This window comes from Manis pentadactyla, chromosome 16, assembly GCF_030020395.1.
Source record: "Manis pentadactyla isolate mManPen7 chromosome 16, mManPen7.hap1, whole genome shotgun sequence".
Classification (NCBI taxonomy): Eukaryota; Metazoa; Chordata; class Mammalia; order Pholidota; family Manidae; genus Manis; species Manis pentadactyla.
This window is the reverse complement of record NC_080034.1, coordinates 20,269,223-20,294,535: the sequence shown is the minus strand read 5'-3', so window position 1 is coordinate 20,294,535 and position 25,313 is coordinate 20,269,223. Positions and strand designations below refer to the sequence as shown.

General features: G+C 40.1%; 1 protein-coding gene across 3 annotated transcripts in view; it reads right to left on the bottom strand.

Annotated features, from left to right (window-relative positions):
* Nucleotides 1-23,217: 23,217 nt before the first annotated feature.
* GCLC (glutamate-cysteine ligase catalytic subunit) overlaps nt 23,218-25,313 on the bottom strand; it is a 40,388-nt gene continuing 38,292 nt past the window's right edge. For 2 of the 3 annotated variants that reach the window (XM_036916365.2, XM_057494310.1), the window contains one exon: nt 23,218-24,824. In XM_036916365.2, coding sequence (XP_036772260.1) covers nt 24,613-24,824 — 212 coding nt within the window. In that variant the 3' untranslated portion in view covers nt 23,218-24,612. The remainder of the gene's footprint in view (nt 24,825-25,313) is intronic. The other variant, XR_005030949.2, reaches the window with a different exon arrangement.

The window sequence follows — 25,313 nt, the reverse complement described above, 5'->3', positions numbered from 1 at the left end:
CTGTTGATGGACACACTTTGATTGCTTCCATATCTTGGCTATTGTAAATAATGCTGTGATAAATGGAGTACATATATTTTTCAAATCAGTGGTTTTGTTTTCTTTGGGGAAATTCCCCAAAGAAGTGGGATTGCTGGTTCTTAACGGTATTTCTATTTTTAATTTTTTGAGGAACCTCCATACTGCTTTCTATGGTGGCTGCACCGATTTACAGTGTAGGAAGCTTCCCTTTTCTCCACATCCTCTCCTAGCACTTGTTATTTCTTGTCTTGTTACGAGCCATTCTGACAGGTGTGAGGTGATCTCTCATTTCCATTTCCCTGATAATTACGGATGTTCAGCATCTTTTCATGAGTCTCTTTGCCATATGTATGCCTTCCTTGGAAAAATGTCTTTTCAGGTGCTCTGCCCATTTTTAAACTGGATTGTTTATTTTCTTGGTGTTGTATGAGTTTTGAATATTAACCCCTCGTCAGATATATCATTTGCAAATATCTCCTCCCATTCAGTAAGTTGCCTTTTTGTCATGCTGATGGTTTCCTTTGCTGTGCAGAAGCTTTTTAGTTTGCTGTAGGCCCACTTATTTTTTTTATTTTTTAATTTTTTACTGTATTTTTGCAAACTTTTATTGAGTTCTTCCTTTGTGCCAAGCACCATCCATCCTACATGCTTTACAGGAATTATCTCAATTAATCCTTGTGCCAAACCATGTGAGATGTGGGTTTTATTATTACAGGTACTTCACAGATAAAGAAACGGGCAGAGGCTTAGAAAGGTCAAGTAAAGAACTAGGTCATATGACTAGTAAGCAGGAGAAGCTGGCTTCATCCCCAGGTCTGTGTGAACTCTGCACCTGCATTCTGAAGTACTGCACGATGCATGTATTCAGGCGAAGTCTCTTAAATAGTTCACAGTTTACTGCTACTCAGAGAGAGGGAGGGTTGGGGTTGGGGAGTGGGGAGATCAATGGTCATGTGTGAAAACGACTAGGATACACCGTGTTATGGGCCATACTAGCAAGTTGAAATAAATGCTTCTGAAGGCCACAGAAAAAAATACTTATTTCTGTAGTCCTGGGATGATGGAGTTAAGGAAATTTTTTTACCTTTTTTTTTTAATGTGACTTTTTGAAAGGTTAAAAGCTCAAGTGGCAGCACTTACTACCTGGCATCTAACCCAGCTCTGCCACTTTCTAAGCACAGTGACCTTGGTCAGGTTACTTACTCTCTGAGATTCAAGCTCTTCATCAGTAAAGTGAAGGTATGTTCATTCAACAAATGTTTACTGAGAGCTATTTTATACCAGGCACTGTTCTAGGCAAAATAGAGATATACTGGTGAATAAGTCAGACAAGGACCCTGAGCTCACAAAGCTTACACTTGAGCAGGTGCTGTAATTGTACCTGCCTCATGGGGCTGCTGTGTCTGAAGGTCCTAGCTCTTCACTCCCATCCTTACCTCAACTCACACTCCATTTCCTCCATTTCTAGAGTCGTCTGACCTGACTGCCCAGGTCAGTTTCTAAAGGACTATGGACCTATCCCTTTATAACACTTAATATTGTAAATTGATTCTTTTTTTTTATACGCCTAACATTTATCCCATTGGGGAGCTCATGTAGGGTTTTTTTTTTTTTTTTAGATTTTTTTTCCTGTTTATTTTGTTAGTAGGGTTTATATATTTTTTTAATTTTTTTAATTTTTGAGAGGGCACCTCTCATATTTATTGATCAAATGGTTGTTTACAACAATAAAATTCTGTATAGGGGACTCAATGCACAATCATTAATCAACCCCAAGCCTAACTCTCAACAGTCCCCAATCTTCTGAAGCATAACGAACAAGTTCTTACATGGTGATTAAGTTCTTACATGGTGAACAGTGCAAGGACAGTCATATCACAGAAACTTTCGGTTTTGATCATGCATCATGAACTATAAACAGTCAAGTCAGATATGATTATTCATTTGATTTTTATATTTGATTTATATGTGAATCCCACATTTCTCCCTTATTTATTTGTTTTTAAATAAAATGCTGAAGTGGTAGGTAGATGCAAGATAAAGATAGAAAGCATAAGTTAGTGCTGTAAGAAGGCAAGTGTAGATGATCAGGTCTGTGCCTATAGACTAAGTATTAACCCAAGCTAGACAAGGGCAACAAAACATCCATGGATGCAGAAGATTTATCTCAAAACAGGAGGGGTGAGGTTCTAAGCCTCACCTCTGTTGACCCCCAATTTCTCACCTGATGGCCCCCCTGTGACTGTTCCTGTCTTAGGTTGTTCCTCCCTTGAGGAATCTTCCCCGTCTCTGGCTAATCCACCATCTTCTGGGGCCATACAGGGAAATGTAAATTTGGTAAGTGAGAGAGAAGCAATATTGTTTGAAAAGGTTAGCTTTTTACTTCTTTGCAGATTTATGCCCTGTGGCTTCTATGCCCAGCACTTGTCTTGAGGTATCTTTACCGCTTGGAAGAATTATGATACTCGGTAATTTTAAATATGAGGCACGAATTCTACTAAAGGGCTGTAATTAGGAAGGAAGAAGAAAAGTTATAGAAGTAGCAGACAGAAGAAAACATGAGAAGACTGATTATTTCTTTGACATAACTTCTTATAGAGTAACATAAGCATGTATAGGTTTTAACAAACTACTAATTAGATTGCGTGCACCCATTAACAGAATAGGAATACAGATACATAACAAAAGCACACCTACAATTACCAGTCATATCCAGTGAAACCAAGAAAACCAGTTAGGTAACCCAGGCATTTGTGAGAACTTATTAATAATATGATGGATATTGTCTAACTGATTTTGAATAGTTTGAGAAAAGTCAGACAAATTAAAACAACACATTCCTGGAAACTGTTCCTATCCCATATGTTCTTTTAACAATAGATAGTCTATAGTAGCATGATTTTGTAGCACTGCAACTCGCACTTCTCCTAATTCTTGGTTGAGTTCCGACAATATAGATCCAGTCAAATTTGTTGTTTTATTGTATGCACAGGCCAGCTTAGATATCTCCTTCTTCATTCCAGTGGCAAGTCCAGGAACTGGTGGGATGAATGCAGCTACAACTACAACAGCGCCAGGATCTTTGTTGAAGTTTTTTGATTATCATCTTCTGGAATGACTCTTCCAAAGGATGTTGATGTTGTAAGTTCTTCTTCATATCGTATCTTAATTTGCTTTCTGGGTAGCCAAATTAGGCTTTGATCCTCTATTAAAAACACAAACAAACCCCTTTGCATGTACTTTGATATGACCTTTATACCATTGTGAAGAACTTATTGGAGACCACCACACAGGAACTGCTTCTTTTTTTTTAGAGAAAGAAATATCAGAAAATGCACTTCCATAGCTGATCATCCGACACCCTTTAAAAGATCAAAATTAAGGATATGTAAAGCATGCATTAATTGTTGATTTGCAGTTAATTTTATCCTATCAGGGAGTAAGGCCCACTTATTTTTGTTTTTGTTTCCCTTGCCTGGGGAGACATATCTAGAAAATAATTACAAATGCTGATGTTTAAGAGTTTACTGCTTATGTTTTCTTCTAGTTTTATGGTTTCAAGTCTTATATTTAGGTCATTAATCCATTTCAAGTTTATTTTTGCATATGGTATTAGACAGCAATCCAGTTTCATTCTCTTGCAAATAGCTGCCCAGTATTCCCAATACCATTTATTGAAGAGACTGTCTTTTCCCCATTATATATTCTTGTCTCCTTTGTGATAGATTACCTGACTATATAGGCTTGGGTTTATTTCTAGGCTCTATTCTGTTCCATTGATCTATATGTCTCTCCTTGTGCCAGTACCATACTGTTCTGATTACTGTAGCTTTTGTAGTATAGTTTGTTCTTCTCCAGCTTTGTTCTTCTTTCTCAAGATTGCTTTGGCTATTCAGGTTTTTTTTGTGGTCACATATAAATTTTAGGACTATTTGCTCTATTTCTGTGAAGACAAACCCTTTTTAGCTAAACTATGCTTCTTAGGAATATCTTTTTGCTGAAGATTCATTCACTCAACTTGATATAGAAGGAAAACACATAAAAAATAAGCTGCATGCAGCATAAATTCATAGCAAGCAAGACTGCATCAGACTAGATTCATTTTCCTTTCTGATTACTCCCCATGTTCTTTCAATGGCTATTTATTGAGGGCCTACTATGTGCCAGGCTCAGTGCTATATTCCAAGTGGGCCAGAGATTGTAATAGTGGAGGAGAGGGAAACAGTTCATGATATTTCAGATTGCCATAGGAGAGTTTTTAGCTTTAGATCTCCAAGAAGGCTTCCTGACTCCCAAAAGTCCTGTTCTTCAGAATCTTAGCAGCTAAGACAGAGCAGTGTCCTACCTCCCCTAAGCAACAACCTGGCTAATATCAGGGTAAACTGTAAAACTGCTTACGAAACTCAAAGTTCTGCAAAGTGGCCCAAGGAGCGGGCTTAGAAAGAATTCTTCAAAGTTGTCCTTTGACATGACTCCAGAATCCTTAAGGAGAGAGAAATGCAGGGCATGGCATGAGGAGAGAGCTTGAGTCTGTTTGTGCCAATCACCCAGCAATATTTGGGAAAGAAGCAGTCCATCGGTAAAAGGGAGGAAATTATATTTCTCTTGCACCCCGCAGAGCTGAAATGGTGCTTACAGATTGGGAATCCTCAGGGAAGTGATGAACTTTGAGCAAAGCTCTGTTTTAGGCAAGACCAATACATACTTTGCTGGGCTCAGTGCAAAATGAAAAGGAGTGGCTCTTGTTCAAAAATTACTAGAATTTCAAGACCACAGCAGCAGAGTATTGAGATAAGCATGGGGTGTTTCTGTATGCAGGGTCCTGCACAGCTGTGCAGGGTGAACACCCATGAAGCTGGCCTAGGATAAAGGTCAGCTCAAACTGGCATTCCTCCTCATTCAGGATGAAGGAACGTACTCTATTGTGAGAGTAGTGTGCCTCACACAGAACTGTAAAGGAAATCCTCTTAGAATCTTATCATTCTCTTCAAAGAGAAAATGGAATCAATCTTCCACATTGTGGTTCTACCCAAGTAATTCACACACATACATACATATAACCCCATACATGTACACCCACACAGACACATGAGCTTTACCTCGAGTCCTCTCTTTATTTGCAGAGCTTCCTAGAGGCACTGCAGTAGCAAATTAGAACTCAGCTAGAAACCATCTTTACTCAGCTGCACACCGGGTGCTGTCCTAGAGGCTCCCAGTATGCTCAGAAACACAAAAGCCCCTGCGGCTATATGGGATTTCCATTCTACGGGGAACCGCAGACAATGAACATAATACAATATTATGTAACATCAAATCAGACTGAGCTACGTGCAATGAAGACAACCCGGGGAGGGATGAGCAGGAGGATGTATGCATAAGAGTGAGAACACATTGTTTTAGACAGGTCAGCGAAGGTCTCCTGAGAGGGTTAGATTTATGTAGGGAGAGGACTTAAGTTAGATTTGTGAAATGAAGAGTGAGTTGTGGGATTAGTGGGGAGAAAAGCATGCCAAGCAGAGGGCAGGCAAGTAGAAAGGTCCTGGGGTAGGGTGTGTTTGGAAGCTCTAGAGACAGGAAGGAACCCAGGGTGCTCCAAGCACAGTGAGACCACAGAGTGTTAGGAGCTGAGATCAGAGAGGCAGCCGAGCCAGGTCACTGTGATCACTGCAGGCAAAAGTAAGGGTTTTTGACTTTAAGAGACATTGACTTTAATTTTGAAAAATGGAAAGAGTAAATCCAACAGATAAGGAGGAAGAAAAATTCCAGGCAGTGGGCATAGCACATGCAACAGTACAGAAGAGGGGCTGGCCTTGTGCCTTTGGGAGAGTTTCTGAGAGTTGATACTGGTGGAGTCCGGGGTAGGAGAAATAAGCCTGTGCGGGAGGTCAGGGCCACGCCACAACACGCCGCTGTGTGCAAGGCTCACGCGCTGGCCACCAGCCCTCTCCTCCCTTCAGTGTGGCCACAGGTGTTCTCCTGCACAGGAAGGGGGCCAGGTGTGACAGTGGGTTCTGGCAAGAGGGGTCAGTTCAGATCCACACTATCACTGACAAAGAGAAGAGGCAGTCCAGGCCTCAGATGATTTCTCCTGTGGCCATTAGGTTCTCTTTCCCGAGCTCAAACGCAAAGGCCCAGAAAGCTACTCTTCCCTGAGACGGGAGGAATCACACACCAGTCTGGGGCCTGTGCTCTTGGAGCAAAGACATTTCTAAATAAGGTCGCATTCCCAGGTAGGGGAGATTAGGGCTTCAGCGTATCTTTCTGGGGGACCCACAGTTGAATCCACAACATGGATTTACATCAGTGGTGTGCCAGAAGGACTGGCAAGCATTCTTATTACTGCAGTATTCCACAAATGGGCTCCTAGGAAACACAGTTTCACGGCCATTACTTGATAAAAAATGTTCATGGTCAAATACATTTTGGAAACAAGAAAGGAGCAGGTTGCCCAAACTTATTTTATCATGGAAACTTTTCTTCATTAGCTTATCTGTTAATGCCTTTCAGAAAAGTGCTTTGCAGAAAAAAGGTGAAAAGAGCTGATTTATGGAAATAAAATGCTGCAGTGATGTTGTAAGGAGTATATTTAATTGCTCTTTAAAAAAAGAAAAATAATTCCATTCGTCATTGGAAAATGTAATAGTACTCTTGTGTATGTATTTTACTCCTGAACAACAAAAAGACAAATAAGAATTTTAATAGTATTGTTAAGACTACATTTATGATTTGAGTCTAGGACACAAGCCAACATGAACTTGAGAACTGAAGAACTAATTGATATTAGCCCTAATGTCAGTTAATTGAGAACCACTGGCAAACAGACCTGGTACAAGACTGGAGGTAAAAAAGGCATGTTCCGCTAAGGCCCTGAATGACCTTAGATCCACTAAGGGAATGAAAAAAAAAGAATAAAGAATAAAATAAAATCACCCTATGTCTAATCAACTAGAGAAAATTGTCGTGTATATCCTGAACTGCTTCCATTCTTTTTACTCTGCTCACCTGTATGTATTGCATCATTGTAATCACATTGCATATTAAACCTGTCTTATTTGACATACTAAAATTATATCACAACTATTTTCTCATGTCATTAGAAATTGTTCACAAATATTATCTATAATAGTTGCAAACTGCTTTTATTCCATACCTTAATATTTGAAACAATTTCCCTGTTGTCGGATTTTGGGTTGCCTAATTTCTTTATTATAAATAACACTGTGAGGAGATATCTTTATCCTGATATATGTAAATACACACACACACACACACACACACACACACACACACACACTGTATTTCTGATCATTTTCTTAGAGTAGATTCCTAGAGATAGAATTCCTGGGTAAAGATATGAATATTTTAACAGGCTTAGTGCTATGGAAGTATGGGAAAGTGCCCATTTTGCTGTATGTATGCCAGTATTATGATACTATAAAAAAATTTCTCCTAATTCGATCAGCAAAAACTGATCCCATTTAAATTATCATTTCTTTGATTACAAATGAGTTTGTACATTTTTCCATATACTCATGAGCTTCCCTTTTTGTATTTTTATGATAATTTAAAAATGTTTGTGGTAAAATACATATGACAAAATTGGCCCTCTTAACCATTTTTAACTGTACTGCTCAGTAGAGTTAGGTACATTCACACTGCTGTGCAGCCAATCTCCAGAACTCTTCATCTTGCAAAACTAACTTTGATATTAAACAACAACTCCCCATTCCTCCTTCCCTTAGCTCCTGGCAGCCACCATTTACTTTCTGTCCTTATGAATTTGGCTACTCTAAGTACCTCATATAAGTGGCACCAGACAATGTTTGTCTTTTTGTGACTGGTTCATTTCACTTCGCATAATGCCCTCAGGATTCATCCATGTTGCAGCATGTGTCAGGATTTCCTTCCTTTTTAAGACCGACTAGGATTCCATTGTGTGTGTATACTACCTTTTGCTGATCCATTCATCTGTTGATGGACACTTGGGTTGCTTCCACCTTTAGGCTATTATGAATCGTGCTGCAATAAACATGGGTGTAAAAATATCTCTTTGGGACTCTGCGTTTAATTATTTGGGGTATATATACCCAGAAGTGGAGTTGCTGAATCATATGGTGACTTTATTTTTGACATTTTGAGGAACTGCCGTTATGTTTTCCACAGCAGGTGTACCATTTCATAATCCCACCAGGCATGCATACCATTCCACATCCTCGTCCACATTTCTTGCTCTCTGCTTTTTATTCATTTTAATGGTGGTCATCCTAATGGGTATGAGATGATATCTCATTGTGGTTTTGATTTGCATTTCTCCAATGATTAGTGTTGTTGAACATCTTTTGTGTGTGCTGGCCATTGTATATCTTCTTGGGAGAATGGTTTTTTTAAGTCCTTTGCCCATTTTTGAATCAAAGTATTTGGTTTTTTTGTGGTAGAGTTGTGGAACCTCCTTACATATTCTGGGTATGTATACATATATATATTTTCTCTCATTACACAGGTTGCCTTTTCACTCTGTTGCTAATTTCCTTTGATGCCTGTAAAGTTTTAAGTCTAGTATAGTCCCATTTTTCTATTTTGCTTCTGTTGGCTGTGCTTTTGGTGTCATATCCAAGAAATTATTGTCAAATCCAATGTCATGAAGGTTTTCCCCTGTTTTCTTCTAAGAGTTTTATAGTTTTAAGTCTTATATTTAGATCTTTGATCCATTTTGAGTTGAGTTTGTATATGTTATTAGGAGAGGGTCCTTTTTTCATGTCAATATCCAGTTTTCCCAGCACCATTTGCCGAAAGAACTATTCTTTTCCATTGAATGGTCTTGACACCCTTGTCAAAAATCCCTTGACGTACGTGAGGGTTTATTGCTGGGCTTTCTCTTCTAGTCCACTGGTGTACATGTTTGTCTTAAAGCCAGTACCATCCTGTGTTGACTACTGCAGCTTTGTAATAAGTTTTGAAATAACAAAATATTAGGCCTCCAACTTTGTTCTTTTTTCAACATTAGTTTCGTTTCTCAGGGTCACTTGAGATTCCATGTAGATTTTCAGATGAATTTTTTTACTTCTACTAAATATACCATTGAGATTTTGATAGGAATTGTACTAAATTTTTAGATTGCTTTGGGAAGTACTGACATATTAACAATATCATCTTCCAATTCATGAACCCAGGATGTCTTTCCAAGTTTCATTTCTTTTATGAATAGTTTTTTCATATCCTTTGCCTTTTCTGGATGGTCTGTATATCTTTAATTTTCAATGTTTATGAGCTCTTTATATATTAGGGACATTAACTTTTTGTCCTATTGTGACAAATACTTTCCCTCGCTAATTAAACATCATTCCATATCCTTGATGATGTTGATATAAAATTTACATAGAGTTAAAATTTACAATAGTCTTTTGAATATCTTTTTCTTCACTTAGGATAATTTGTTTTTGTTGAGGTATGAGTGATATACATACCAGTTTCTGGTATATATCTAATCACAATGGTTAGATATTTGTGTATATTGTGAAATATCACCACAATAAATCTAGTTCACATTTTTTATTGAGGTATAATTGACACATAACATATTAGTTTCAGGTGTTCAACATAATACATTAAGAATAATTTTTAAAAATTTCACTCAGCTAGAGAACAGCTGAGTGCTTGCTATTTTATAGGCTCTGTCTAAAGGGCTTGACACATACTAGCTCTTTGACCCTCACAGTTCTATGAGGTTGGTACTATTATTACCATCCCCCTTTTATACATGAGGAAACCGAGGCCCAAGGAGGTTGCGTAACTTGCCCAAAGTCACACAGGTAAAGCCAGGCAGAGGCCGAGACCTGGTTCCTCGATCTCCATGATCTGTTGCCCCCTCCCTCACCTGAGGCTTTTCTCTCCACTCCTGTTCATTCAAACTTCCTGTGGATTTATCGGGAAAATGAATAAGGGGCAGAGAAGCTTTGCAAAGCTCAAGGTAGGGACTCTGCCCACCAGGAGACACGGTGTCCTGTGGCAGGGAGACAAGATCGGCTCCAGGCCCCGGGTCTGGGTTAGGGGAACAAGCACGGATCTTGTCCCCAGGGTGGGCGAGCCTGCCTCCAGAGCCAAAGACACTTCACCTTTGTGACTGAGAGCAGGGAACACACTGTCGGAAAAAAGAATACTCAGCAATTTATTTAAAAGTTCATGCGACACAGTTTCAATGACCGTGAGGTAAATGGCTTTTTAAGCTGTGTGTACCCTTCCTGAACGTGGGTTATTGTGAGTCACGCTGATGATACTAAAGGTTCACTTCACTAATAGTAACTTCCTCTTACCAGGGCTTTTTGGAGCTAGAATAATAAGAGATCTTCTCCAGTTTTGTTTTTGTTCTTTTTTCTTAAGCTTAGCGGTGTGTTAAACTCATTCCTTCTGCATCCATCAAAGAATGCACCCTGGGCTACCTTGACCAAACTTAGACATGCTTTACTTGGGGCATATACTAAAATAGTGGAGAAAACAAAAGATTTTGAACCCCATTCTGGTGACCACACCGATCCCAAAGCACAACTGGATCCTTATCTCATGCCTTGTTTATTTTTCAGAGAGGATCTGATTTGCATGTAGTCTTTTCATTTTGAAAAAGCTGCTCTTCTCTGTTCAGTTGTTTTTGGTCTTTGCCTTGTCCCAGTCACATGTAATGTGAGTCCCGGGAACGCTTCAGTGCTCGCTGGGCTCCCTCGTGCGTGCTCAGTGTGTCACCTCACGCCATGCAGCAGCACCCAACTAGGGATGAAGGGTGGGGTGCCCGGTAAGCGCCAGCAGCGCCTGTTAGTGTCGGACCCACTGGGGTGGCAGAGCACTTCAACCTTCAGTTGCAAACTGGGCAAAAACATCCTCTGCCTTCTGTGTGTATTTTATTAAAGGCAAAATAAAGAGCCCCTGCTGTCCTCGAGGGCTTTGAGGGAACAGCCCTTCTGTGTTCTCCATAGACCTCAGACGTGAATCGGGAGGCTGGCCTGTGTAAACAGATCTGAGTCATGAGACCTATGCGTGACCCGTGGTGTGGACTCACAAGAATGTAGGGTTCTTGAGGGCAGACGCTGTCTGTCAGTCACCCTGCAGTTCCAGTTCCATAGTCCCTGGTGTTGAGTAGATGCTCAATAAATATTTGTTGGCTGCCAGGTACCGCTCACCACTCACCATCAATGCCTTCTCGTGACAGAGCAGTGAGGACCTGAGGAACCTTCCAGCAGCGTGGGGGCCTGGGACTCTTATCCAGGCAGAGCAGGGGATCTAATGTCCCATCTTTAATGGGAGGCTTTAAAGACACTCCTGAAGCCACCCTAAGAGATAAGCTTTCCCCAGTGGTACCTGAAATTCTATGAGGACAGTTTTTCCTGTTTATGTTATCCTCACTAACTTCTTTGAAAATGCCCAAAGAATTGGTGTCCATACTGGGCATTTGAGCCCTTCATGAGAATTAGTTGATCATATGAAAATTTTCTCCACAAGTGAGGCCATTATTAGGAAGGGGCATCTGCCCCATGAGCATCAGACTCATCCTGCTGCAATATTCCCAAGCGTGTGGGCCCAAGAGCTCCTCCAGACCTTCCTACTCAGCCTTCAACACTGGCTTAAAATTTAGGAGCTGCTCACACCCCCTCTTGCCAGAAACAGTCTTGTTAGTCCGTGGCCTGTATCTTAGGAGCAGTGACTCCCCACCCTCTGCCCATAGGCTCCAAACTGAAGCTATCCCTGGCTCAACAGGCATTATTAGGATAGTACTTTTTTTTTCTTTCAACAGGAATGATAGATGTAGTTTCTATTCAAGGCTCCTACAGTGTTTGTGTGACTTGCATTTAAGACCAGCCAAACGACCTGCTTGTAAGGTAGGACAGAAGCTGAGTATATTGTTGTAACTCAGGGCAGGGGAAACCCGGGGCCAAATACCTTTGAAACCAAAATCAGTCAAAGGGAGAAATGAAGTTTGAGAAACCCGTTTATTGCTTACAAGCACTTGTTCCGTGCCTCTCTCCACCGGGCTGCCGCAGCAGGGTAAAAAACTCCACCCTACCCCTCCGGTCCCTCGCTGGCCCCTGTAATTACCTATTGATATGGAGATGAACTTCTCTCCACCCCTTGGAAACACCTATTGATATGGAGATGCACTAAAGCCAGGAGAGAGATTCTGGAAATACTACAGTTTTACCCACAATTGTGCATCTGTTGTGCATCAGGTGCCAGGCACCTGGCCAGATGGGTGCTTCCTGCTGGAAATAACTTTGTTAGGCAGACGTTATAATTTCCATGTTTACTGAGAACAAAGCTGAGGATCCAAGAGGAACAAAGGACATTCTCAGGGTCACAAAGTTGGGTTAAATCCCAGAGAGCCAGTTCTCTTCTCTAGCAAGGAAGATTGCCCATCCCATGCAGGGCAGGAAGCAAGTTGTACATCCCTTCTTACACCCCCACTGGGCTTTGCACAAGACCGTGGTGTCTTTTGTAAGGGATGCATGTAACAGAAAGACGCTCAAAATAATCCTAAACAAAAATGGGAGTTTCTTGGTAGGGACTAGGATCTGAGGAAGGTTGAGCAGCCAGGGCCTCAGCAGCAAGAGTCCTTGGGCTTTGTCCTTAGTGTTCCATCATCTTGGTGACTCAGTACCTCTGTCTCTAAGCTGGAGTCCTCCAGAGGGAACCTAACTGGCTCCTGGCCAGCCTAAGGGTCACCTCCAGGCCAACCAGCTGTGATCAAGAGTCGGGGTAAGAACATGGCTCCTTGGGGCTGATTTTGTGTATGGATGGGGCAATTTAAAAACAGAGTCCTGTGTGGAGCAGACTGCCCAAAGGCATCTCGGATACTTGGATATAACTCAGTCAATGTTTATTGCCTGGTTGTTTTTCTGTCCAGACAGAACACTTTGAGATTAATGGCCAAATCATCCTTTTGTTTCTCATTGAGTCCCCAGAAAGGAGTTCATACAAGGTAAAGAAAAATATGTGGCATTTTTATCTGCCAGTGTTCTCCTGTTTACATCCGTCATAGAAAGGCAAGAAAGGAGAAATGGACTATTTAATCCCAAGTGTTTGGTTTCAAGGGGACAGAGGAAACGGGAAAGCACCTGTGGCGCGGGCTATTGTGTCGGCTGCTGGATGACTACCAAGTCCAGTGATTAAGTGGGTGGGCAGCACCAAGTAGGTGCTTTGTTTTTTCGCCGTAGGAAGTTATTTTCTCCGTTTTGCAAGCTTGTTGAATTTCTTTTGTCTCTGGGGTTAATATCCTGGATGCCTGAAACCCTTTCTTCCCCTAATTTTGCATTTTACAAAACTCCAGGGCTGACCAAAGGTTAATTGGTTGAAGTACCCATTGGCCTGCCTTCTGTTGAGCAACTTGTGGCTGAAGGCTGCATATAGAGTCCGTGCATTAGTCTTATACTGCCACCATCAGGGCACTTCCGGAATTCCAAGCCACTTGTGGTTAAAATGATTTATCAAATGCACAAGTTTCAGAAAGGATCCTGCGAGCAAGTTAAAAAAAATCGTAACGGAACAATCCACCTCCTGGAAAAGGGATTTCTAGAAGACTTGAAGCGATAGACCACATTGCCAGGTGTGTTCAGGTTAGGCAGGTGAGGGTTTGAGATCTGCCGTTACCTCCCACTATTGGTATGTCCTTAATTAGACATTTGCATTTTTTAAGCTGCAAGAGTGAAAAGTGATGAGTGATGAAATGGGATTCATTGGGTTTTGTGTTGACTAAATGGCATCACTTGTGTCAGGCTTGACCCCTTGGTAAGCACTCAATAGACGACTGCTGTTGTTAGCAGCTGAAATTGGCCATGCCAGAAAGCATAGGGAGGGCTAGATAGAGGAAGCTGGGGGCAGGGAGGGGCATCAAACAAAACCACATACTCAGCATACAGCCCGGGAGGATGTTCCACGAACACTTGAAGGGCTTGGGAAAAGGGCGAGGAGTAACATTACTGGAGGTGGTTCTAGCCGCCAAAAGGGGATGGAAAATAGTTTTCTACCATTCATTTTTTGAGTTGGGGAACCATAGGAACATGGAATACTCATGGTAAGGATTCTAGAAATAGACTCCAATTTCTTTTTTCAAATGGGGCAACTTCATGGTTAAAAGGAGAATCAGTAACAGACTGGCACTAGAAGCCACAATGTTTGACAAATAATCTAGTGCCATTTATATAAAGCAAAAATGTCGCTCAAGAGTGGCCAAATCAGGACTGCCCTAATTTAAACCAACCAACCAACCAACCAACCAAAACATGACTTGCGTGAATTTTCTAACCTGACTATGCTTTAGTTTCCTTACCTGCAAAATGGCCATAAGAATTATGTCCTACTTCAGGGGGCTGTAGTAAAGATCATGTAAAGCATTTAGAACTGTGTAAATAAATGTTAACTAGTATGATTATCTGAAATTCACCTCTTACAAGGGTCTCCTGGATGTGACCAAGCAGCCTCTGCCATCTCCAAAACCACCCGCAGCCTAACTCAGCGTCTCCGTGGTAACAAACTCTTCAGGGGCGAGAACACTTGTCCCCTCTGTGCTTCCTGGCGCCTGGCGCAATTACCTTTTTAAAAAAACTAAACTTTTTATTTTGAGATAGATTCATGTGCAGTTGAAAGAGATCATACAGAGAAATCCCATGTATCTTCTACCCAATTTTCTCCAACAGAAACATTTTCAGAACTATAGTACAGTATCACCCCCAAGATATTGACCTTGATAACAACCCGCCCATTTTATTCAGATTTCCCCAGTTTTATTTGTATTTGTGTGTGTGTACCTAGTTCTACTGTTTTATTACATGTACAGTTTCATGTATCCATCATCACAGGGCAGGGCAGATTCAACAGTGCAGATACAGAACAGGTCCCATCATCAATAAGATCCCTTATACTGTTGTTTTATAATCGAATCCATTTCTCTCCTGCAGTCTCCCCTCCCCCAGCCTAAACTCCGGCAACCACTCATCGGTATTAAGGCTTTTTTCACTTAGCATACCTCCCTGGAGATTCATCCAGATGGTTGCTTTATCAATAGTTTGTTCCTTTTCATCGTGGAGTAGCATTTGATTATAGAGACGTACCACTGTTTGTTTAACCATTCATCCCTTGAAGGACATCTGGGTTTTCCTGTTTGGCTACTAGGTACAGAGCTGCTATGAACATTTGTGCATTTTTGCTTAAATATAAGTTTCCATTCCTCTGGGATAAATGCCCAAGAGTGCAACCGCTGGGTCACATGGTAATTACACTTTCAGTTTTGTAAGAAATTGCAGGACTGTTTTCCAAGTGATTATACTGTTTCCTATCCCAACCAGCAATGTATAAGCGATCCAGTTTTTCAGCATCCCTGCCAGCAATTAGCATTATCACTTTTTTTAAGCTTTTCTAAGAGTTGTGCAGTAATATCTCAATGTATTTTTTTTTTTTTACTGTTGAAATATAGTTGATACACAGTATTATATTGGTTTCAGGTATACAACATAGTGATTTGACAGTTATTAAATCCTCACCCCAACTAGTGCAGTTACTATCTGTCAACATATGAAGAAGTTACAGAACCATTGGCTATATTCTCCATGCTGCCCTACCATCTCCATGACTAACTTGTATTATGATTGAGATTTTTGTGCCCCTGTATCCCCCTCACCCTTCCCACCCACCCATCCCAATCCCTCCCCCATGGTAACCACCACTCACTTCTCAGTGTGAGTCTACTGCTGTTTTGTTCATTTTGGTTTTTTGTTTTTAGATTCCACACAGTGAGTGAAATCATGTGGTATTTGTCTTTCTCCACCTGGTTTATTTCACTGAGCATGATACCCTCTAGGTCCATCCACGTTGTTGCAAATGACAGAATTTCTTTTTTATTGTTGAATAATATTCAACTGTGTATATGTACCACCTCTTCTTTATTCATTCATCTATTGACAGACACTTCAGTTATTTCCATATCTTGGCTATTGTAAATAATGCCACAATAAATATAGGGTTGCATATATCTTTTTTTTTCACATCAGTGATTTTGTTTCCTTTGGGTAAATTTCCAGAAGTGGAAATTCTGGGTCCTATGGTATTTCCATTTTTTAGTTTTTTGAGGAACCTCCTTACTCCTTTCCACAGTGGCTACAACAATTTACATTCCCACCAACAGTGTAGGACAGTTCCCGTTTCTCCACATCCTCACCAACACTTGTTATTTCTTGTCTTCTGGATAGTGGCCCTTCTGACTGGTGTGAGGTGATACCTCAGTGGTTTTGATTTGCATTTCCCTGATGATTAGTGATGTTCAGCATCTTTTCATGTGCCTGTTGACCTTCTGTATTTCTTTGGAAAAATGTCTGTTCAGGTTCTCCTCCCATTTTTGTACTCAGATTATTTGTTTTATCGGTGGTGCAGTGCAGTTCTTTGTATATTTTGGATGTTAAACCTTTATTGGATAAACTGTGTACAAATATATTCTCCCATACTGTGGGATGCCTTTTTGTTCTACTGATGGTGTCCTCTGCTGTACGGAAGCTTTTTAGTTTGATGTAGTCCCATTTGTTTTATTTTTGCTTTTGTTTCCCTTGCCCAGGGAGACATATCCAGAATAAAGTTACTCATGCTGATGGTCAAGAGATCCCTGCCTATGTTTTCTTCTATGAGGTTTATGGTTTCATGTCTTACATTTACCTCTTTAACCCATTTAGAGTTTACTGTTGTGTATAGTATTAGATAGTGATTCAGTTTCATTCTCTTGCATGTAGCTGTCCAGTTTTTCCAATGCCAAACTGGAGAGACTGCCATTTCCCACTGTATATTCTTGCCTCCTTTGTCACAGATTAAATGATCAAAAATGTATGGATTTATCTCTGGGCTCTCTATTCTGGTCCATTGATCCATGTATCTATTCTTGTGCCAGTACCTCTCACTGTGGTTTTAAGGTGCATGTTCTCAATAGCTAATGAGACTGAACATCTTTTCATGTGTTTGTTTTGCCATTTGTCTCTCCTCTTTGGTGAGATATCTCTTTGTGTGTATTTCCCATTTTATAGTTGGATTACTTGCTTTTTACTCTTAAGAGTAAAAATTTTACTTTTTTACTTTTAAAGTAAAGATATTTTACTTAAAGTAAAACATCAACTGTAGATTGTGAGTAAGCACTATATACAGAGTAGTAAATTATATGACAACAGAACCACAAAGAGTGGAGGGGGTAAATCAGAGGGTACCGCTGTGTGGTTCTTAACATTGTATGTGAACTGACATAGTGTTAATCTGTGCTAAACTACGGTGTGTTAGAGATGCATATTGTAACCGTTTAAAAAATACAGAAAGAGGAACCATTAAAAAACAAAACCCCAAAGACATATAATTGTCAGTAGAAGAGATAGAAGGGAATACCAGAAGATGGCAAGAAAGGAGGATTAGAGGAGCAGAGAACACGAGAACCAGACAGGAAATGACGAGATGGGAAACTTAAATCTGACCATATCAATTATAACATTATGGTAGATATTAGTGGACTTTGTACTTCAATTAAAAAAAAAAAGACCTAACTATTGAGTGCTTACAAAGGACACAGTTTATAAAATAAGACAGGTTGCTAAGTAAGATGATAGAAAATATTTATTCTGCAAGCACTAACTGTAAGAAAGTTGGTACGGCTGCATTCATATCAGACAAATTTCAAAACATGGAGTATTACCAAAGACAAAAAGGGACACATCATTATGCTATAATGGCCGATTGATTAAGAAGACATACCAATCCTAAATGTGAGGTTAGCTATTAACAGAGCTTCAAAGTATATGAAGCAAACGCTGGCAAAACCAAATGGAGAAATAGACAAATCCACCATCATATTTTGAGACTTCAACACTCCATCCTCAGTGATTGACGGGAAAACAGATAACAGGAACCAGGAAGGATACAGAAATGTGAACATTATAAAAAAACTCAGCCTACTAAAGAACACTACACACTGTATATGCCAAATACACTTTCTTCTTAAGTGCACATGGAATATTCAAGAAATACCTATGTTGAGCTATAAGTCTAAAATTTAAAGTACTGAATTATACAGAATATTGTATGGCCACAATGAAATTATGTCAGACATCAATAATAAAAAAGATATCTAGAAAATTAGCAAAGATTTTGAAGTAACACACTACAAAATAACCCATGTATCAAAGAAGAAATCATAAGGGATTAGAAAACACAATATAGAAAATGTGTGGAGATCGCTAGTACAGTAACAAAAGTGAAATCCATAGCTTTAACTGTGTTCACATTAGAACTCAAGCCTATCTCAGTTTTAAAATGAGAATATTAATAAAATAGATTTCAGTATGGAATTTCATTTTACAGTAAGTTTGTTCAGAACATGTCTCTGTGAATCGGGAAATATTTGTAAACCAATGATACCAAATAAAAAGGCCACCGCCAGTAGAGGGCACTATTATCTAGGGCCAGAGCAAAAAGTTTTTACTGTGGAAAACTGAAGAAATTAATAGCTCTGGAAGAGACCTGAGATAGCACGGGGATTTTGTCTCTTTACTTTGTGAATAAGCAGATGACTGGCTCAGTATCCCACAACAGAAATAGTGTCAGGACTAGAACCCAGTCCCGTTGTAGCACAACATGATTCTTTGTGAAATCAGAAATAGACTCAGACTTCCCTATGGGCTTGTGGCAACGAGTTCTTTTCCACCGGGATTGCCCAGCTGCTGAGATGTATGCCCCGGGTTGCAGCAGCTGCTGTGTGGAAGGGCGGGAAAGAAGGAGGGAGAATGTAATTTATGGAGAAAGCCTGCCTACGGGTGAAGCCATTCATTACAGGGTTCACCCCAGCTCAGGCCAGGGAAGGAGAGACAAGAATTTGAGCCCCTAATAAGCTGTGCTTGAAATTAGTGCCACTTCTGGCATGTTTAGGTTATGCAAGCTGCTGGATTTCCTTTTATTTAAAGCCATTTGGTACAGGGTTTTCTGTCACTTGCAATCAGGAGTCTGAATATGCCAAGCTTCTCTACTTTGCAAGGCCAACAGTTTTTAGAACATATGGTTTTATTTTGGAAAAAAAAAAAAGGTTCTAGGAAACGCACCAGGACTGTATTGCAGAGGTGAACTAAGGACAGAAAAACATATGAGGATATTCTCATATTTCATTTTTTTCTTCCCAGAAATTTTAGCTCCTTACCTATCAGTAGAAGTGTTTATTCTCTGCTGACTACTCCACTGCATTCTTGGAAGAGTAAATTATTTCAAAGGAGACCGTTAAGAAAATTATGTTGGTAGGAAGTGGATGCAGGTTGTCATCTCTAAAAACAGTAATATGTCCTCTGACTCTAGGGGTAAAGAGCAGAGCGAAATTGCTTGCCCCAACAGTTTATGTACGTGGTTTTATACGTGCATCATCTCATTTCCACCCCATGGCAACTCTGCAAAATATCCTCATGTCTCTTTTACAGATGAAATAGAGACAAAGAAGTTATGTCACTGCCTCGAGCCTCAAGTCACCCAGCTAGTACATATAAACATTAGGATTTGAACTCAAGTCTATGCTCTTGCTTTTATGCTAGAAATACTCACATCCCCTCCAAACCCAACTCTGACAAGTCTTGCAGGAACTTCAGAACACAGTACTTTTGACTGAAATGCTAGAGGTTAAACTGCTTTCATTAAAATGCCATAATAAAAGCATAATGTATACAAAGGTATAAAAAAATGTAGTTACTGGACACATACACCTCATGTAGCAAGTTTTTGTTCAGAAGTTCCTTCTGAATCCTTTTTACCCATTTTTTTTGAGGTATAACATACATAAAATGTATAAAGTGTGCTCCTCTGAATTGCATACCTCAGTGATTTTTAAAAATATTTGTATCAATGAGTCATCACCCAGATTAAGACAGAATGCGTCCTGCTCTCCAGAACTTGAAGTCTTTCCAGGTGCTGCTAGTCCACCACCACCCAGAGGCAACCTAGTGGGACTTGGATATTTGTCGCTTAGTTTTGTCTGTTCTTGAACTTACAAACTGAATCATACACTATATATTCCTTTTTATCTGGCTTCTTTACTCAGTATGGAATTTGTGAGATTCAACCATGTTGTAACAGTTCTTTCTCTTCTATCCTTGGTTACAGTTCATTGCTCTTTCTTTTATTGACGTGGAATAGACATAAAACATACTAGTTGCAGGTATACACCATTATTTGCTATTTGTGTACACTGCAAAATGATCACACTATGTCTAGTTAACATCCGTCATTTGTAGTTACAAAAATTTTTTTCTTGTGATTAGAACTTTTAAGATCTAGCAACTTTCAAATATACAATATGGTATTACTTACTGTAGCCACCGTGCTGGACATTATATCCCCAGACCTCCTTTATAATTGGAAGCTTGTACCTTTTGACTTCATTCATTTTTTCTCCCATTCCTCACCCCCTGCCTCTGGCAACTAACTACCAGTCTGTTCTTTGTGTCTCTGAACTTGTTTTGTTGTTTTAAGATTCCACACAGTAGTGGGATCATACTATATTTGTCTGTCTGACCTTGAGGGCTAAGCATAATGCCCTCAAGGTCCATTTGGCTGCAAATGGCAAGAGCTCCTTCTCTTTCATGGCTGAGTAATATTCCCTTGTGTATGTGTGTGTGTGTATACACCCCACATCTACTTTATTCATTCACCCATCAATGGATACTTAGGTAAACGAGTGTCTTGCCTATGTAAACAATGGTGTGATGAATGTGGGGGAGGGTACATATCTTTTCAAGTTAATGTTTTCATTTTCTTTGGATAAATACCCAGAAGTGGATCACTGGGTTATATGGTGGTTCTATTTAACTTACACTGTTTTCCACAGCAGATGCACCAGTTTAAATTCCCACCAAGGGTACATGAGGGTTCCCTTTTCTCCACATCTTTGTCAACACTTATTGAATCTTTTAGAAAATAGCCATTCAAACAGGTGTGAGGTGATTCCTCATTGTGGTTTTGATGTGCATTTCCTGGGTTAGTGTTGTTGAAGCATCTTTTCACATGCCTGTTGGCCACCTGTATGTGTTCTTTGGAAAAACATCTATGCAGATCCTCAGCCCATTTTTTTTTTTGCTATTGAGTTGTATTATATAGTTTGGATATTAACCCCCTTATCAGATATATGACATGCAAATTTTCTCTCCCATTCAGCAGGTTGCTCTTTTGTTTTGTTGATGGTTTCCTTAGCTGTTACAACAGTCTTTCAATTTGGTATAGTCTGAACATATTTTTGCTTTTGGTGTCAAAATTTACAAATTCATCACCAAGACCAATGTTTTCTTCCAGTTTTATGGTTTCAGGTCTTAGACTTTTAAAAATCCATTTTGAGTTAGTTTTTGTGTGTGGTGTAAGATATGCTGTCCAGTTTTCTCATCACCATGTATTGAAAAGGCTGTCCTTTTCCTATTACATATTCTTGGCCCCTCTGTCACAAATTAATTGACCATATATACATGGATTTATTTCTGTTCCACTGATCTAGCTGTCTGTCTTTATGTCAATACCATGCCGTTTTGATTAGTATAGTTTTGTAGTATAGTTTGAAGTCACAGCAAAGGTGGAGGCACCATTGCTTTTAATGCATCTTCCATACTTAGCTTTGTAATGTTTCATTTCACAGAAAGTTAAGAATGAAAGGAGCTTTAGGGATTAACCAGCTAATTTCAACCTCTACTTACTAAGAAAATGCAAACAGTCTGAAGGGTTTATCTTTCCCAGCCAAGGTCGCCCACCAATGTTTCCCTATTTCCAATCCAGACCTCATCAGTTCCTTCTAATTTATACTTTTCTAAATACCCCTTGGTATGTATGTTCAGAAGTGTTTACAGGGAATGTTAAATATTTATACAAAAGCAAAATGGAGAGGAGGGAGCAGCTGGTAGAACTCAGCGGCCTATCTTCAGGGAGAGGGAGGGAAGCCTTCACCTAAACAGAAAGCTTACTAGCAGCACCTCTAAAACTCTTGAATTTAGCAGCTTATTTACAGTTCTGAAAAGGCACCCTTAACTAACCCACACATCTTAGATTTCTACATGTCTCTTGGCTAATTCTTGTGTAGGTGGAGGCTTAGAAGGAGGTGGGCACGGCAGACTCCTTGTGTCTCAAGGGAAAGGCTCCCTAACAGCCTCAGGGATGAGCCAGGTGGCAGGGGCAGAGGCATCCTGGGACCAGGAGGAAACCTCATTAATCCAGAAGCACTGACAGGCAGGAAACGAGACTTTGGCTTAGAAGTAGGCTAAGTAATAGCCAGTTGTATTTTAAGTGAGGGTCTAAGAGTCTGGGCTTGGCCACAGCTATTTCCACCAGGGAGAGAAGCCCTTTTGCTTGTCTCAACATTGATAGTTTGTTCCTAAAACTGAATTCTCAGCTGTAGGCATGTGGTAAAAGCTTATGAAAGGTGGTGTTTACTTTCTGTCTTGGGTATGGAGAATTATTAAAAAGCTAGATACAGCACAGTAGGATGAAAAGTGTCATTTCAGATTTATAATTGATTTGTCTATAACTGAGGTACAGAAATGATCTAAGCCCCCTTGTTACTCGACATTGCCCACAGACCAGCAGCGTCAGCATTTCCTGGGAGCTTGTTAGAAATGAGGGAACACAGGCCTCACCCCAGGCCTACTGAACCAGAATATGCACATTACTAAGGCCCCCCACGTGCAAGAGATGTTTATGCTGATTCGTTTTAAGTCCTGCCCCAGGGTCACTCAGTTCACGCAGGTAGAGCTCTGAGGAACGTGGCCTGGCCAGGTGAGGAACATTTTACATGAACTGGGGGCTGGGGGTTAGGAGACCGATGTTGACCCAGACACATGGTTTGCAAACAGCTCTTGGTAGAACTTGCTGATTCAGCCTAAACATCTCCAGCTTAGAGTAGGTGCTCACAGCACCCACGTTACTCAGTACTCACCAGTGACCACTGACTCTGCACGCGGTGGTTTGGAGAAAGGAAGAATTCACTTCCAGCCACACAGTAAGTTCCTCCCCTCCCCTCAGGGGGTGCCAGCTAGTAGGGGAGACCAGGTGTCTGTTCTCATCACTATGCTTCTTTCTAAAACATCACAATGAAGAAACACCATGGAATATCTGGGTTAATTAAACAACCCCCACCCCACCATCCATTTAGTTGTATAGAACTCACACATTTACGAGCCTTCAGAATGCTAATTCCATTCTTTTATTTCCTCATACCACAAACAGTTTATCTGCCGCCTTTGTACAACCTGATTTATACAAGCAAACTGCAAATGAAAAACAGGCATTCTTTAATCCTCTAAAATGCATGTATGAAATAGAGCACAAACCCTACTATTTATACATAAACAGGCTCTGAAGCAGCTTTATCACAATTTCTTAAAATTAGCATTACAGCTGAAATATTTATGCCTGTAAAGGTTTGCATCATCGACTATACATAGTTATTTCAGAAGCAGTTAAGACTTTCAATTGCGGAAAAGAAACCTTCAACGAAAAGCTCCAACAACAATTATGTTAAATTATTTACAATTAAACATTTAGGGTCCTGATTCACAAAACTTAGTACATATCATGATTTACTTGAGTTTCAGAGAGAAGGTAAGCAGCATGTAAAATATTCCCCAGGGTAAAATCAAGGGTGGATGGCTTTTCGAGAATGTCTGTTGATATGCTGACTGCAAACTAGAGAAAAAGTAACCACACAAAACTGCAGCTACTGCATTTGAATGGAAAATGTAAGTATATAGCAGCCATCAGACTAAACGGCCACAACAGAAGAGCAAATTTGGTGCCATTTTGGACATTACTCCTGGCATAATAAGGAAGAGAAATGATTCTTGTTTTCATTCAACAAAATTTCACCCCAATAATCACTACGTGTAAACTCGGGGTGATAGTCTCCTTGGCTTCCTGTAAGTTGTTTTTAATGCCTGAACAGCAAATTTAAACAAATACACCTAACAGCTTTTAGTTCAATGGGTTTTATTTAGGGATGAAAGCTTGGGGCAAGGTGACCAAGTGGTTAGCCATTCAAATTAGAAAAGAAACACCACAGATAAGCTGCCAAAATCCAAAATTACCTTTGAAGCACTTTAGTGGATTCAATAGTGATTCCATGTATATGACAAAGGGGAGGACGCAACAAAAATTAATAGGAAAAACTGTTTGTAAAGTGAATCAGGCCCTAAGTAAAGTCTTTAAAAACCCCCCAAATTTACAGTAAACATTTTAAACTCTGGAATGCAGTATAGTACAATTACCGGTACACGACATTTGCAGAACTGTTCAGACAGTACTTGTTCCAGAGTAAGAATCACAAAAATGTACAAGCCAGTTCATGACCTCAGATCTAATGTTATTAAAATACATTGTTAATCATAAAAATACTTTACTATGTGTATGTACACTGTATAAACTCTAGATTCACCTACTGAAGGAAAACCTCTAAGTCCCGTGCTGTCTGCCTGGCCCAGCAGAGAGCGCAGCTCTGTTATTTGGTCTTCATGCTACACACGAGGGCAGAGGGGCTGCAGGCAGCTCCTCGCTGGGAGAGCCACGCGCTCGCCTTCCGCCGCATGTCTAGCTGGAAGAGTCACTTTTACTCCCGCCGTATTTTACTTTCCTAAATGCTGGTCCTAGTAACTCGGGGCATTCACATAATTCATTAGCAATCTGGTTACACTTTAATATAAGGCTATAGTTCATTTCATCAGTTATTACACTGTCTTGCTTGTAGTCAGGATGGTTTGCAATAAACTCCCTCATCCATCTGGCAACTGTCATTAGTTCTCCTGAAAAAAAAATTTTTTAAGACAAATGTAAGTTAACAGAAGTGCCTTCTTCTTCTTCTTTTTTTTTTTTTTTAAATAAGTTGTCATTTAGGGGCCAGAATAAACACAATCCTGAAGAAAAATCAGGATGACCTTTTGGTATAGCTACATGGAAGGTGTTGGGCAAAACACGTTTTTCCCTGGTGTTTGAAGAATTCCTCCTAAGAAAGAGTTTTAGGCTGCAGGTAACTAGGATATGCACATCCCACTGCCTCCCACACTACCAACGCTTAAGAAATGGGAGCTGCTAGGGATGTAACGTTCACCGTGAGGACTCCAGCTAACACTGCTGTGCGGCACAGAGGGGAGTTGGTAAGAGCAGAGTCTGTGTTCTCATCACAGAGAGATCTTTTTCTTTTCTTGTATGTATCTGAGATGATGGATGTTAACTAAACCTATTGTGATAATCATTTCAAAATATATGTAAGGCAAACTATTGTGTTGTATGCC